This window comes from Nomascus leucogenys, chromosome 14 (assembly GCF_006542625.1).
Source record: "Nomascus leucogenys isolate Asia chromosome 14, Asia_NLE_v1, whole genome shotgun sequence".
NCBI classification, from domain to species: domain Eukaryota; kingdom Metazoa; phylum Chordata; class Mammalia; order Primates; family Hylobatidae; genus Nomascus; species Nomascus leucogenys.
This window is the reverse complement of record NC_044394.1, coordinates 58318074-58335444: the sequence shown is the minus strand read 5'-3', so window position 1 is coordinate 58335444 and position 17371 is coordinate 58318074. Positions and strand designations below refer to the sequence as shown.

Sequence of the window (17371 nt, the reverse complement as noted above, 5' to 3'; positions counted from 1 at the left end):
GAGCCCAGGAGGTTGAGGCTACAGTGAGCTATAATAGGGCCACTGCACTCCAGCCTGGGTGACAGAGCAAGTCCCCCCTCAAAAACAAACAACCCTCCCCCCCAAAAAAAAACCAGAAAAACAAAAACCACACTCACACAAAAGAAAAAGGAATATTCTTTCTTACTCTGATGATATAGTTTAATTTTCTTGGACAGGGAATGGTTTGTATTTGCACAGCAGAGGCTATTAGCTAATTATGGACAGAAAGAAAGGCTACAGATCAAAAACCTCTGATGTTAGTTGTTACCTAGGCAGGTATTCCCAAGTTCATAAGTAAGGAGACAACCATACTGTCTGAAATTCAATTCCCTAAATTTGCTTATACAGAAACTTCTGTGGTTACTGCAAGCTCCTTCTCCACTGTCAAGTGGGAATCCATGTAGTAAGTGGGCCATGGGCTCTGTTCCTCCATCTTGGTGAGCTGTGTTAAAACAAAACAAAAATGAGTTAAAAGTTGAGAGCCTCATATCTTACTCAGCCATCAATAAAGAATGGCAGCTGCACCCCAGGCACTTGCCAAAGATTACAATTCCGAGCTCACTATCACTAAATATTTATTAAAATGTCAGTGCAGAGAACAACCCAGAGTTGTTTAAAATGCATGCAGTCCACCTGAGCTCCCAGATATGACGAAATCCATCCCCGGGCTAGGTCCGGTTAGCAGGCAACCCGGTGTCTCAGCTGGACTATGTTGCCTTCCCCACACCCACCACAGTTCCAGTAGAATTACATTTACCATATCTTGTGCTTTAGTAAGATTCCATCATTTCTATGGGAAAACAGAGCCCCTCTACCTGATGTTGGGTTTGTTATGTGAATTATTTATTACATCATACATCCTACGGCCCATACATGGTGGGAATGTAAGTAATCACGGTTTACGTGTTTTGCTTTATTGCTGAATTCACTTTGTTGCATACTTGATTTCTAGATCCTTCCCCCACTTTCGATTTATTTTCTCTTTCTAATATTTTACACATCCTAGGAATCTGTCTGAAATCCTTTCTACAAGGTTTCTAGAGTCCTGTGGGACTTGGCATTTAGTAGGCATACAGTAAATATCTGTTGAATAAAAGTGGAAGATACAGAAATTAAAATGAGAACATTCATTTCTCCCTCACTTGGGTTCCCTCAACACTTCGGGATAAAGTTGGTGCTCATGATTCTGCGTACACTCATTGATCATGAATTGCTCTTGCACTGCGAGAGTAGGGCTCCTTTATCTTACTTCATTATCTGCTCCTTGAGGACAGAGAGCATAACATCTACTTCTTGTGTACTTTGAACAGTGCTCTGCACACAGCAGGTACTCAATATATGCAAATTAAATGAATGACCCACAGCCTGGATGTGCAACCCACCTTTTTGGGAGTGAGAAGGTCACTACCCCATCTTCCAGCTGCTATTATCTAAAGCTAACAGCACTTGGTGTTCCCATTTATATTAGCTCACTCACTTTGGGTCATACTGCCCACAGTAGAGATGGGAGGCTCTAGTTTTTTCTCCTAGGCATGCGTGGTGGACATCTGTTGCCTCTGCCTGCCCAGCATCTACTTCCCCTTCTGCTATTAACGCCACCACCATTCTTCTTTGGAAATGAATGCTGCCCCACTCTTAGTGCATGTGGCTTAGATGGGTTATGGGTACATGATCCAGGCCTGGCTAATTACAGCATTCCATCCTCCTGGCCAGAGTGACTGGTTCCAGGATGAAGTCATGACCAAAGCCATGACCCAATAACTCAATTCCAAATATTGTGTTGAAATTGTTGAACTAAGAAGTTCTTTTTCTTGGCCAGATGAGGTGGCTCACGTCTGTAATCCCAGCACTTTGGGAGGTCTAGGTGGGTTGATCCCTTGAGGTCAGGAGTTCGAGACCAGCTTGGCCAACATGGTGAAACCCCGTCTATACTAAAAAAAAAAAATACAAAAATTAGCCAGGCATGGTGGTGTGCGCCTGTCTGAGGCAGAAGAATCACTTGAACCCAGGAGGCAGAGGTTGCGGTGAGCTGAGATCACGCCACTGCACTCCAGCCTGGGTGACACAGCAACACTCTGTTTCACAAAAAAAAGTTTTTTTCTTGCCGAGTTTACGAAGGCAATAGGCTATAACCTTCTAGCTGTCAAAGCCACCTAATTGAAAAACCCAATTAAATAAACAAACATTAATCATAGAAGAGCCTAGAGATGAATAAAAAATTAGCCTTGATGACAATGGATACTGGATCCAGCTGTACCTGAACACCAGTTTCAATTGAGTTTTCTGTCAGTGCAATTAAAAGAATTTTTTTTTTCTTGAGACGGAGTCTCACTCTGTTGCCCAGGCTGGAGTGTAGTGATGCGATCTCGGCTCACTGCAACCTCTGCCTCCTGGGTTCAAGTGATTCTCCTATCTCAGCCTCCTGAGTAGCTGGGATTACAGGCACCCACCACCATGCCTGGCTAATATTTTTTGGTATTTTTAGTAGAGACGGGGTTTCACTATGTTGGACAGGCCGGTCTCGAACTCCTGATCTCTGGTGATCCACCCACCTCGGCCTCCCAAAGTGCTGGGATTACAAGCATGAGCCACCGCGCCCGGCCTCAATTAAAAGAATTTTAACTAACAGGGTTCTATTTTCATTATGTGGTTTCCTCATAGGCCAGCTGAAGTCTCAAAGGCCATAATCATAGGCCCTGTGCTTACAGAACAACACTGTGGCTGAGAACCAAAATATTTGTGTAAACTTATCCTGCATTTACTATGGTTCAATTAAAAATAATTTTAAACTCTTGGCCAGGCACAGTGGTTCACACCTGTAATCCCAGCGCTTTGGAAGGCTGGGGTGGGAGAATTGCTTGAGGCCAGGAGCTTAAGGCCAGCCTGGACAACAAAGTGAGACCCCCGTCTCTACTAAAAATAACATAAAAAAAAATTTAAACCCTCCTACAACATGGGAAAGGTGTATACTAGGCTGTGTGAGAAAAGTTCTAGACACAGGTGTCTAAGTGCGGTGAGCAGGGTGTTAAGAGCTGTTCAGTGTGGCACAGGGCCTGGTGCTGTAGGTGTGGCATGGAAATATTTTGATGGAATTGTGCTTTGATATGATGCCATTCACTTTTTTGAAGGCAAAATGGGGTGAAGAGAGGAGGCTGCTGGGGATAGGGAAGCTAACCATAGGGAATTATGGAGGGATATCTAAGAATAGTGTTACTTCCTTTAGTCTAGGTTATGTTTTCGCTTTTGTCACCCACCAATAACCCATTATGATTTGTCCAACACAAGGAACATCCTACATTCTAATGCAAGTCCAGAAAAAAAGACAGAAATAACCCTGGGCCACTGTGGGAGTTCTTTTTTGAAGGAGGCTGAGGTTGGGAAAAGTAATCCTTCTCTAGGAATAGATCATAAAGGAGACCTGCTAAGCCCAGATGGGTACCCAGGACTTCTTTAGGCTGTAAGACCAGCACTTCTCTCTTCTAAAGAAGAGGTCAGTTCTTTCTCAGCTCTCCACTCACCCTGTTTTGTCCAAAGAGCTCTGCTAGTTCTTGCAGCAAGGTTTATGTTGAACGGGTTCCAGTGGTGAGGTCACCCTCATGGAAGGTTTCCATATATGACATGCCTCTGCTGCTACGCCCAAGAGCTTTCCCAAGCCCCTGTCACTGATGCTGTCCAAGAATAAGGTCTGGCTGGATTCCCACATTGAAGGGGCAATGAAGTTTTGGTTTCTGAAAATAGAAGGTATTGTCCTTTCTGTCCAATTATAAAAGCCATCCATGTTCTTTGTAGTACATTTGAAAAAATTCGAAAAAGGATATGGGGGAGAAATGAACAGTCGTCCCATAATTCTGTCACCTACAGATAACTAATATTAATATTTTAATGTACTTCTTATTCATAGTTTTTCTGAATACATGTATTTATGTGTATTTTAGGAAGGCAGCATTGCAGTGTGGTTGAGTGTGGGTTTGAAAGTCTGACACTATTCATTTGGAGTTCTGTGGCCTTGGGCAACTTAAACTCTTTTAAGTCTTACTTCCTTCAACAATAAAGTTTGCTGATTCTTAATCTAGTCCTCGGTCAGTATCAAATTATTTTAACTTATAGGTTTATAATAAGCGTTATCTGGTAATAAAATTTCCCCCAACATCTTTTTTCTTTCAATTTTTAAATGTTATTTCACATATCCCAGATTAATTTTAGAATAATCTTTCAAGTTAAAAAATGATACTTTTTAGTAGACTTGCATTTAAATTTTTAGATTAAAGAAGACAGAGCATCTTTAAAACATTGTCTTCCTCTCATAGAATACCGATAGTGTGTCTGTCTTTCCATTTATTTTCTTCATGTTCCTCTGAAAAGCTTAGTGGTTTTCTTCATACAAGGCTTGCACATTTCCTGTTAACTTTGTTCCAAAGTATTTTGTATTTTTAGTTGCTAGGTGCTGAATTAGATTGTTTTATTTTCCCCAATCACAAGTGGCTATTACCTGTACTGGAAAGCTATTTTCAAAGTTTTAAAATGTATCTTTTAGTGAACAACGTTGTGCCTTTCTCTTAACAGGTCTGACCATTTTTCAGAATTTATTATCTTCAGATTTCTAGGTAGATACTTAGCTTGTAGCCCAAACCTGTCTGCTTTCCAGTAGTATACTCTTTATCGTGCTTCATTGCATTGGTTAGATTACCCTTTCAGGACACTGTTCAATAATAGTAGTTAGAATGGATCTATGTTGTCCCTGACATCAGTGTTTGCTTATTAAGTATGATGCTGGGTGTTGTATATCAGAAGATTTATTTTATCATGTGAACGAAGCTTCTTTTTTTTTTTTTTTTTTTTGAGTCAAGGCCTCTCTCACCCTCATCCAGGCTGGAGTGCAGTGGCGCTACCACAGCTCACTATAGCCTTGACCTCCCTGGGCTCAGGTGATCCTCCCACCTCAGCTTACTGGGTAGCTAGGACCACAGGCATGCACCAATGCCTGGCTAATTTTTTGTAGAGACAGGGTTTCACTATGTTGCCCAGGCTGGTCTCAAATCCCTAGTCTTAAGTGATCTGCCCACGTCAGCCTCCCAAAGTGCTGGGATCACAGATGCATGCCACTGTGCCTGGCCCTTTCTTTCCTTATTAGGGGAGTTTAAAAAATAAAAAATAAATGTTGATTTTCATCTTAAAAAAAATTTTATTATGAGACTCTTGTTTCTGTTTGTTTCCTTTGACCTACTCATGTGATATATCACTGGATTTCTTTTAATGAGGCCACCATTACATTCTAGGGACAAAAATCACCAAACGCCTCAGGGCTCTCAGAGTCAGGTAGACCTGGGCTGCCCTCTGACTCATCACTTTCTAGCAGGGGAATCATGGGCAAGTCCTACATGAGGATGCATAATACATGCTGGCAGTTAGGATACTTTATTCCTTTACTAGATAGATGATTTTTTTAGTGTTCTATTTAGAATTTTTGCATCTACATTATTGATTTTGGTGTGAAGTGTGTGTGTGTGTACACAATTTATGAGACTGCTCACAAAAATGACCCATGTCATTTACTTAATTTCTGCTTTTTTTTTTTTTTGAGACGGAGTTTTGCTCTTGTTGCCCAGGCTGGAGCACAATGGCGCAATCTCGGCTCACCACAACCTCCGCCTCCTGGGCTCAAACAATTCTCCTGCCTCAGCCTCCCAAGTAGCTGGGATTACAGGCATGTGCCACCACAGCCGGCTAATTTTGTATTTTTAGTAAAGATGGGGTTTCTCCATGTTTGTCAGGCTGGTCTTGAACTCCTGACCTCAGGTGATCCACCCGCCTCGGCCTCCTAAAGTGCTGGGATTACAGGCGTAAGTCACCGCACCCGGCCAATTTCTGCTTTAGTACTTATTTCTTTCCCCCTGGTTTCCTAGTATATTTTATTATTCTTTTTCTAATTTGAGTCCAATGCTTAATTCATATCTTTTGATTCTTTCTTCTTAAATAATGAAAGCATTTAGAGTTCTAAATTTCCTTCTCTGTATAATTTGTAGAAATTACAGAAATTTTAATTTGTGATATTGTATTATCGTTCATCTCTAAATAAAAGATGAATGATTATATATGTAGTTTTTCTCATTTGCCTTCCTTCTAGAGGTAACCTTCTATGATTGTTATTTATTTATTTTTTTTAGACGGAGTTTCGCTCTTGTTGCCCAGGCTAGAGTGCAATGGCGTGATCTTGGCTCACCACAACCTCCGCTTCCCAGGTTCAAGCAATTCTCATGCCTTAGCCTCCCGAGTAGCTGGGATTACAGGCATGCGCCACCACGTCTGGCTAATTTTGTATTTTTAGTAGAGACAGGGTTTCTCCATGTTGATCCGGCTGGTCTCAAACTCCCGATCTCAGGTGATCCACCTGCCTTGGCCTCCCAAAGTGCTGGGATTATAGGCGTGAGCCACCACGCCCAGCTGATTGTTAATTTTTAATTTGTACAATCTTTAAACATCAATATTTAAAATGTACTCACATTTGCTGCACTTCTCCCAAAAAAGCAAAGCCTTACCATTTATTAATTGGATGATTTTGGACAAGTCTGTGTGTTTATTCATATCTTATTCCATGTCAGGGGACTCATTACAAAGGTGAAAAAGACAAAGTCGCTGTTCTCAAGGAGTATACTTTAGACACATAAGCTAGCAATAAACAAACAGGATGATTTTAGCTCATGACAGGGCTACACAGACAGTAACAGTGATGAGATAGAGTGATGGGTAAGAGGTGCTTAAAATGGGGTTGTCAGGAAAGGCCTCCGCTAACCACCAGATCTCATGGGCTCATCTTGAGATTTAACCCAGCAAACCTCTTCTGAGCCAGTTGGCACCACTGATCTCCCTCCCCTCCTTTAAACTGTTGCCTTCCTTGATTTCTGTGACAAGATACTGGTGTCACTATCTCCTTGTCTCCTCCTACTTTCCAGCTGCCTCTTTCAGCCTTCTATGCAGGCACATCTTCTTTTGACCACCCATTAAATTAGCTGTTGGCCAGGACAATCATCCCTCCTGGTGGCTGGAAAGAAAGCTCAAGTGCAGCACAGGCCCAGCATATGATGCTGAGTCAAGTTCAGATGGCTTCCTACAAGGTGACATAGAGCTTCTCCAGGCTAGGACACAGGTCCACCTGGCTTCCTAACACATTATTCAACACCAAGGGAACAGCTAAGCAATAAGGTTAAGTGCCTATCCTGACTGCAAGGTATGTTACACAGTGCATAAAGCAAACATGATTCTTACCATAATGAAATTTATACGATAGTTCAGAAACATGACTTACATAAAAGACAACATGAAAACACCGCAAAACAACAAAAAACACACACAACAAATTGTGGGAAACAGACTATAGTTGCCACTGGAGTTCAAGGAAGGAAGACCTCAGAGTGAACCTACCAGTGAGGGAAGGCACTAAAGGAACTGGAAGGACAGAGCCCATGGTTATGTAGTGTCACAGTGCTGGATTCTGGATCTAACAGGCTGATTGAATGATGCTGGACACACCCTGTAAGTTAAGGCCCAACTTCTAACCTCAAACAGGCTAAGGTGAACTAAAAATTGAACCCTGGATTAAGGAGTGAAGACTTCGGTGAAGAGGGCCAATGTTCTGCCCTTCCTTCATCTCAAGAAGTAGTTGGAACAACAAAAGTGGGAGGTTCAAACAAGAGTGGGCTGGAACCAAGGGAAAATAGAGATGATGTAATTTCTTTAGGTCCTGGGTCTGCTCTGGGTCTTAGGGAGAATGAGTAGAAATTTGGACTGGTTCTTGAGGTCCTCAGTTTTCCTGCTCAGAACATCAAGGTAGACCAGATAGCTTTGGAGTCAAAGCCTAGCTCGTGCTAAAGAATGTGGATCTGCCCAAAGATTCCTCTAGCTGTATGCTGAATGGGGCAGAGGTCCAGAAGATAGAAGCAACCGCACCCCAACTGTAACATTTCAAGAAAGACAAGTAACAAATCCCTTATATCTTTGCAGCGTCTTTCAACTAACATAGGCCTCATATGCATATAGATCTCATTCTGTCATCATTTGAGGTAGGCATATTAGACTGATCCCATTTTATAGATTTTAAAGAAATTTAGGAAGTTAAGTGATTTGCTGGTGAATGTGTAGCTGGGCCTAGAAGCAAAGTCTTAAATGTTCAACCTGGCACTTCCTCTGGAGAGGATAATATTCCAATAGTCCTGATCTAAACAGGATTTCCAGTGCCCCAAGCAAAGCTCCTCAGAAAAAGACATGATCCTTGACTCAGAAGTTCTACTCTGGGCTCACATGCTTGAAAGATCCTTGGACAAACTGGTCTCCAAACTCAGGTGGGGTTAAAACACTGAGATATGAGGGATGGGAGGCACAATATCAATAGCTGACTCTATTTTCTAGGGAATAACATCTACTCTGGTCCTAAAACTGTGTTCTCAAAATCCACTGGAAACATATCAAAATTGCAGGATTCACCAGACTTTCACTATTAAAGCTTTGCTCCTAGTAGCCTCCATTCTTCTCAACCCCAATATGAAAAATTTCTCTTTCAACTGGGGTAACTAAAATCCCAAAGAAGCCGTCAACAGTGAAAGGGGATAGGCACTTACAATTTTAAATTCTGTGGTACCAAAATGAAAGCTGAAATCCTTGCCTCTCAAGCAAGAAAATCCACGATGACACTGGCCCAAGGGAATGTTTCTCTCATGCTGCCTTTTATAGTATCTGGTACTCAAGACAATATTACAAAAGCTTAAGGGTTTCTTCTTCTTCCCCTTTGGTTCCATTTAACAAGCAGTGTGTGAAAGTGATCATCTGAAAAAACCCAGCTCTTCTCTGACCCCCAGCAAAGCAGCTCCTCTGATTCTCTCTGCACCTGGCCTATGGCACTTTTGTGGGTTTGTGCCTCCCAGGGCAACTGGGACATTGTTTGGCAACCTGACAATGCTTTTGTCTCCCCTCTTAGCCCAGAACACTAGGTATGGTACTTGTGCAGCTTGCAAGAGTGGAAAAGTCTCCTGGTCTTTGAGCCTCAGGAACCCAGGAGTCAGTCCCTTTAGCCAAATAGTCATTACCCTTTCAATACAATGTCTGTCCTCAGGTTTTGTGGTCTTAGTTCCTTTTATCCACAGTATTCCTTTCCTCTTTTCCCGACCGCTCTGGCTCCTCCTCTTTCTCTCCAGCCTATCCAGTCTCAGGGCTTCCTTGTGGGCTGGCTTGATTCCATGTCTCCTCCACAGAGGTAAGATGAAGACAGAGACACTTAGACCATCCTATGCAGAGTGCCTCTGCAGTGGCTAGGCTGCAGCAGATATGATGAGGGATCTACAGACTGATTTCCTGCACCCATCTAGCCACTAAGATATCTTGTGCATAGAGGAAGAGAAAAGAAAATATAGCAGTTTGGCGATCAGTCTGTGATCAATGTGGTTGCAATGTATGATATGTCGTTGACCTGGCTGAATGTCTTTGGTGGGCAGAGATTGATAAGAGAGCTCACAATTCTTAGGTATCAAGGACCAAAGCAGTGGTTGTCAACCCTGGTTGTACTTGAGAATTCTAGCAGCTTGAAAGACAAATGCAGAAACAACATCTGGGGCTCCACCCCAGAGATTCAGCTTTAATTGGTGGGGGGTAGAACACAGGCATCAGTATTTTTTAAATTGCTCCCTAGGTATTTGAATGTATAGCCAGGGGTAAGAACTTTAAGTGGAAAGTTCTGAACAAAAGCTAAATTTCGATTTTCGGCAATGGGAAGCTATTGCAGGTTTTTGAGCAAGAGAGAAAACATGAACACGGCTGTAATGTGAGAAGCTTCTCCTGATCAAAGTGTGCAGAACAGACTGAAATGAAGAAATGCTAAAAACAAAGAGACTTGGTAAAAGCCAATGGCTACAGTCGAAATAAAAGGTAAGAAAGCCCTAAGCTAAGTGGTAGACAAAGAATGGGAAGAAGGGGATGGATTTCCCAAAAGCACAGGACTGGGCAATTTCAGGACTGTTTAGAGCAAGGTGGAACAGCCAGGCTGCTCTGGGCCGCAGCAGGAAATGGCTTGCCCAAGCTCAACTGGCCCCCAGACCCACCCATACCAAAACAGCAGAGAAGGAATTTCCACTATATGGGGAGTTAAGAACCCAAGAGAAGAAAAAGAATATAGAGAACTGGGCTCTTTCAGGGGACAAGTTCAAGGACCACTAACCTAAGCAATAAAGACTGAGACAAAACTTAAAAATGAAGGAAACTTCATGCATTCACAGATTCTCCCTCCCCCCACCTAGAATTCTGATAAAGAATAAATCACTCTTCTCCTAGCCAAAGTATTTACTCTCCTGCCCTCACTCGAGGTGTCACAAATGACACCATTAATTCTAGGCCACCTAGAACACCAGGCTCAGCTCACAGAAAAATGCAGTATCAATTGCCACTTCAAGCGTCTTCCTAGGTACTGCCTTAGTCAGAAAAGAACAGCCAACACAATGAAATTGGTAGGGTGGGGTGGCTGGGAAATGTAATCATTTATTGGAGTGCAACCTGGTACTCCAAACAAAGGCTTCATTATCCTCAGCCAAAAGCATGGAGGGCATAAGGAGGACGTGAATTGTTGACCCATTTGAGACAGCACCAAAAGAACAGAGATGACTTCACAACACCTCTGGAAGACAGCAACAGGCAGATAAAAACCAAGGAATAATTAAAAGTGAACTGGGACACACCTTCAGTGTCAGTATATCTCAAATTCCATTTTCCCTTCACCTTTCCAAAACAACCATACCTTTTTTTAACCTGTTTATACAATGCCTGATCAAATGGATCACTCTGAAGCACAAAAACATAAGTTAATTGTTACTTTATTGTAGAGGAAAAATATCCTGAAATATTTGTTAAATAACAATAATTCCTGACAAAATCATTCTTCGGGATGTGTTAGCCAAACCATCTGGTCAAATGGAGTGAGCTGTCCCTCACCCCAGTAATAAGCTCCATTCATATTGTCATAAACCACAGGAAAATCCAAAAGACTTTCTAAATGGCTTCCAAATTTCTGCATAGATGCCCTTATTGAGCCCAGAGGTAAATATAAACAAATTGAAATTAGAGAGAAATTAGAAGGATAGCTGAGAGGAAAATAATGTTAACAATTGGTGAATCCAGAAGGAAAGGTATATGGGGGTTCATTATACCATTCTTTCTTAATTTCTGAGTTACTTAATTTCTGAGTAACTTAATTTCTGAGTTACAGTTGCTTTTGGGTGACCATGTTCTCTTTCTGACTTGCCTAAAAAATATGTTCAGTTATTTCTTTTCAAACCTGAAACACAAAATCAGCTCTTTCTCAGGTGATGCCCCCCTTTCTACTCTGTCTACAAAAACTTCCAAAGCTTTCTAGAAAGCGTAAATTAAGGGGCTACAGTACACTGATATGGTTTTGCTGTTCTTGGAAGGTGTTGGACTCAAACGCTCATCGAAGGTCTGTGATGGTCACTGCTCTGTCCGCAACAGTCACGTGGCTGCAGCTCTGCAATAGGAAAAAAGAAAGAAAGGTGGAGTCCTAGAAAATTCTGAAAAGTCTTTTTTTTTTCTCTTCATATAGGGTCTTGCTCTGTTGCCCAGGGCTGAAGTGCAGTGGCACGATCTCGGCTCACTGCAACCTCTGCCTCCCGGGTTCAAGCGATTCTCCTGCTTTAGCTTTCTCAGTAGCTGGGATTACAGGCACGAGCCACCATGCCTGGCTAATTTTGTGTTTTTAGTAGAGGTGGGGTTTCGCCATGTTGGTCAGGCTGGACTTGAACTCCTGACCTCAAGTCATCTGCCTGCCTCAGCCTCCCAAAGTATTGGGATTATAGGCGTGAGCCACCGTGCCCGGCCTGAAAAGTCATTTTAAAAAAACGCTTTTTGGCTGGGTGCGGTGGCTCACGCTTGTAATCCCAGCACTTTGGGAGGCCAAGGTGGGCAGATCATGAGGTTAGGAGATCAAGACCATCCTGGCCAACATGGTGAAACCCTGTCTCTACTAAAAAAAAGAAAAAAAAAAAAATTAACCCGGCATGGCGGCGCGCACCTGTAGTCCCAGCTACTTGGGAGGCTGAGGCAGGAGAATTGTTTGAACCTGGGGGGCAGAGGCTGCAGTGAGCTGAGATTGTACCACTGCACTCCAGCCTAGCAAAAGAGTGAGACTGTGTTTCAAACAAAAACAAAAACAAAAACCACCCTTATTTAAAACGTTCATTCTAGGCTAGTGGTTCTCAGTCTGGAAGCCAGACTGCTATTTAAGTGGTAGTTATGGTAAGAGTCTAGGACTCGTTACTACCACCAGTCCCACCTGAAGATGGAATCAGTGTTTGCCCATTTACCTTTATTTTTAAAATGTATATACATTCTAGACTCATTCTTTGATGCCTAAACTTGGCAACAAATAGTGTCATCCCTAAAATATACATTAATTTAAAAGAATTACTGAATTCATAACAGTTTTTTTGGCTATGATGTCACCCAAATAATAAGGTATACCTACTGTCACGTGGTGAGAGAAGAAATGCTCCCTTTTGGCATGCAACAGGGGTCTTTATAACTGAAAACGTGGGCACTGGTGCCCCAGACCTTTTTTTCTGATTGTGTAGTCTTTGTTTCAACATCCTAGTACTTAGACATTCCAAGGCAGACTGATCTATTTTTGAACAGATTTGTCAGAAAGTTCTTCCTCACGCTCAGCAGAAAACCGTCATTCCATGAAGTCTTTGTTTTAGTGCTAGGAGTGACATGAAATATACCCAATCCCTTTTTTTATACATCAACTCTTCTAACACTTGAAGTCAGCTCTCAGATCCTTCCTGGGGTTTCTCTTCTAAATATCTCCAGTTCCTTTTAAGTGTCAAGGTTCTTAGTCCTCCATATTGCTCACTTTTCTCTGAACCCAAAAGAAATAATACTCCATGGCCAGCATGGAGTAATGCAACACCATCAAATCAGATCGCAGGGGCAAATGGAAACATACTGATCTCATCATCAACTAAACTTTTTATTCACAGACCACAACATAGGGAAAAAAGAACTTCGTAGGAAGGTCGTAAAGCCCGTATGATTTAAGCAAAATTCTACAAATATACTTAATTTACCTATCTTAAGTGGCTTCTCTTTTCCTTTGCCTTCAAATCTCTTATTGAAGTACAGGCTTAGAAGGTGACATTGATGAAAGGAAAAAGTAACATTTAATAAGCCAGCAACTGCATTAGGTACTTCCTGCACATTACTTCATTTAATCATCTCAAGAACTCTATAAAGTAGGTGTTATTATTATGCCTATTTTATAGATGGGAAAACTGAGGCTCAGGAAGGGTAAGTAGCCCAATCAAAGGCACACAGTGGCAGAGCTAAGATTCAAATCTATTCCTGTCCCACACTGCTTCTCATGTACATCCTTACTATGGAGATCTGGCAAGGTAAGTGACAAGGCTGGTCTTCTGTGTGGATCAGAAAGGATGATGCATTTCATCAGCTCTGACTGTCCTCCCCGCTTGAAGCACAGCCCCATTTTCTTCTACATAGATACATACACAGAACAGAGGTGGATCCTTGCTGTGTGGATGAAATCCTTTCTGGCGACAGGAAGAAATCTCCTCTAGTCCATGGTCAGTTAGTTTAAAGAATCCAGTTCTGAAATTAAAAAAAGGCAGGCTAAGGGTCAGGCAAAGGTGTCCCTCCATCCCAAACAATATGCATGCACACACACACCAGCATGTACACTCACACAGCAGGGCAGAGGTCATTGTGAGACAGCTTCTGCAGGATGCTGCCTCACAGGTCTCTTCTCTGGTGAGTGAATCACAGTTAGAGAATGATTCATTACTGCTATCACACTAGTTTTGCTGGAGAATTCATAGTAAATAATCAAAGTGGGAGTAGAGACAGGATTTGGAATTAAAAAGAAGTGCATTCTGAGATAATGTGTTTGATTTTGAAACTTTCTAATCCAACATAAAACTCTTGACATTCCTATCGCTTCAAGTCAAACACTTCAAATTTCTTGTAGACTTTTCTCAGAAAAGCAACTAAGTTGTTACTTGGATATCTTTTTGAACAAGCATGATAGATTAATCATGATATGGGGCTTAAAAGGAAGCCCTTTAGAATAACCAACTTACAATACAATCTATATATTTTACAAAGAACAAGTCCACAAGAATAGAGACCTTTCCCCCTGAGGCTTTCTTCCCTCCTACCCCCTTGAAACACCCAGAACCATGCCCTCTATACTCACTCCTGGAACTTGGGGGAGCAAACAATGGCTATTGACTCTGGCAACATCATCTGGTAAGAGCAGTGAGTGTGTAGGTCCACACTGGAGAGAAACGCAGTCTGTGTGGGGTGAGTCTGAGGAGAGAAAAAGAGTCAGAGGACTCTTAGCGAGGATATATGGTAGTCCCTCCTTATTTGTGATTCCCTTTCTGAGGTTTCAAGCTATCCATATCAACTGCAATCTGAAAATATTACATACGATAAGATACTTTGAGAAAGAGAGATCATCTTCACATAACTTTTATTACACTGTATTTTTATAACTGTTCTGTTTTATTATAGTTGTTGTTAATCTCTTCCTGTGCCTAATTTATAAATTAAACTTTATCACAAGTATGCATGTACAGGAAAAAAACATAGCATATATAGGGTTTGGTAGTACTATCTGTGATTTCAGGCATCCATTGAGGGTCTGGGCTCATATGCCCTGAGGATAAGGAGGGGACTACTCTGACGTACAACCAAGCCTGGTCTCTGAAGGAAGTAAAGCTAAACAGTTCTCAACAGCTGGGCACAATCTCCTTTGTAAGTAAGAAGCCATCTGCAACCATGAGAGGTCCACCTGAAGTTCCTAATAAGTAAGGAAGCTCCTTTCCAGCACTGTAAACAAATATTGCTTAACACCAGTATGTGAAGTGACTCATAATTTATTTCTTTTTTTAAGTTCAAGAGACTTACTATACAACATGGTGACTACTGTTCATCACAATGTATTACACACTTGAAAACTGCTTAAGAGAGTAGATTTTAAGTGTTCTCACCACAAAAAAGTATGTGACATAATGCATATGCTAATTAGCTTGATTTTCCCATTCCACAATATATGTATACATATTTCAAAACATATAGACTATTGTTATTTGTCAATTAAAAAAAGAAAAAACAAAACCAGGCTGGGCATGGAGGCTTATGTCAGTAACCCCCAGCACTTTGGGAGGCCGAGGGGGGCAGATCATTTGAGGTCAGGAGTTTGAGACCAGCCTGGCTAACATGGTGAAACCACATCTCTCTTAAAAATACAAAAGTTGGCCGGGCGTGGTGGCAGGCACTTGTAATCCCAGCTATTCAGGAGGCTGAGGCAAGAGAATCGCTTGAACCTGGGAGATGGAACTTGTAGTGAGCCGAGATAGCACCACTGCACTCCAGCCTGGGTGACAGAGCAAGACCCTGTCTTAAAAAAAAAAAAAAAAGAAGATGTATGTTCCCATTATAAAGTCCTAGGTAACAAGGAATAAAATGAATAAAAGAGCTCATAGAAATAAGGAGCATAGGCCCGGTGCGGTGGCTCATGCCTGTAATCCCAGCACTTTGGGAGGCTGAGGCAGGCAGATCATGAGGTCAGGAGATCGAGACCATCCTGGCTAACATAGTGAAACCCTGTCTCTACTAAAAAAAAAAAAAAATTAGCCAGGCGTGGTGGCACGCGCCTGTAATCCCAGCTACTCGGGAGGCTGAGGCAGGAGAAGGGCATGAACCTGGGAGGTGGAGCTTGCAGTGAGCCGAGATCGTGCCACTGCACTCCAGCCTGGGTGACACGGCGAGACTCCACCTCAAAAAAAAAAAAAAAAAAAAAAAAAAAAGAAAAGAAATAAGGAGCATAAACAATTATTGGAAACTGGAAGAGCTGTCTGTGGTGAAGGATACAATGAGAGACGGGAAGGGATGAAAATAACTAAGGAAATGAAATAACTTAGATTGCATTGTCCCCAGCAGAATGACAACTAAACAGATGGGGATTTGCCTGAAGAGCAATCGTGGGGAGATGCCACAAGTGGGGTGGGGGAGATCCCACTTCAGTTCCTGGGTAGGTGGATGTATGCCCTCACTTACATTGTGCAGAACCATAATTCTGAGATTCTGTAGAGTGTCCGATGAATGATAAGGTGACCTTTTTCTAATGGAAAGCAACAGCATTAAGCCCAGGCAAGTGCATGCCATCCTAGCTCATGGTTATAGATGACATACCAAATAACCCACCCACCACATTTCATCTAATTCACTCAGACAACCTTCTCAGGGAGAGAGCTCCCAGAGGTCACTGAGGCTGTACTGGACAAAAGTAAACTGAGGACGAAGAGGCTTGGAACTTTCTGGCTTCCCTTGTTTGAAGGCAGTGGAAGATGTTAGGCAGCTTGAGCACTCAAGGGGAAGGGGGAACTGGAGTAGGCAGACAAAAAAGGGAGGTAAACACAAAGGGGGAACTTTCTTCTCTGTACTACTCAAAACGGGGACTCTGATCCCACTGGTTCAGAAGATCTAAGGTACCTGATGGGTTCTGGAATTCCTGGTTGGATGAAAGACTGTAGGCTGCAGAGCCTTGATGTGAGAAGGCATCAAGATATCAGGCCATTAAACTAGTAGGGTATGGAGAGGACCCAGGGACAGAGCTCAAACCTTCCATCTGGGGCATCATTGGGGAAAGATACTGTTCCACAGTGTTAAAACTCAAAGACCACTGCAAAGTGGGAGAAAAACAGAATTCTGAGGCTGGAATAGACAAGGCAGAAGAATTCAATGCTGTGCCACATTCTAGTTAAACAAATTCTGACCTCTCAAAAGGAAATCAAGATCTAGGTTCCAAGTGTGAAGAAAAGGCTTCTCTGAGGTTGGTGTGTGCTAGCTAGGAGATCAGTATGGTGGGTCTTGTAGGGTGTGAGAACTGGCAAGGGGAACCCCATCTCAGATGACAGCACACATAAACTGGCTTGAAGACCTCCTTCAGGCACATATCTGCTGCACAAAGATCACCAGACAGTAGGAGTGGAGACAGGAAAAGACATTTGCGTCTCAGGGTTGGAGACAGAAGTGGGGGTTGTTTGTCGATATTTCCTGCTCTGGCTCTCCTGCTCTTGAACCAAATTGGAAGAACTCAAGGACTATGATGTTGGATTCACCCAGGGATCCATGGAATCAAAGGTGTTAATAGGTGTTAATGGGGTTGTCATGATGGGCATCCATGGACAAGGTAGGTGGGTGTCCTCAACAATTGTGAATGGCACGCAGTGGCCCTTGGAACTTTTGCTAGGGAATTTCTTCTATCTCCTCTAAGAAGTGT

At 42.4% G+C, this 17371-nt stretch overlaps 1 protein-coding gene across 1 annotated transcript in view; it reads right to left on the bottom strand.

Annotated features, from left to right (window-relative positions):
- Nucleotides 1–6567: 6567 nt before the first annotated feature.
- STAMBP (STAM binding protein) overlaps nt 6568–17371 on the bottom strand; it is a 38444-nt gene continuing 27640 nt past the window's right edge. Inside the window, 3 exon segments of the mRNA XM_003268672.4 lie at nt 6568–11539; nt 13575–13674; nt 14279–14391. Coding sequence (XP_003268720.1) covers nt 11483–11539; nt 13575–13674; nt 14279–14391 — 270 coding nt within the window. The 3' untranslated portion in view covers nt 6568–11482.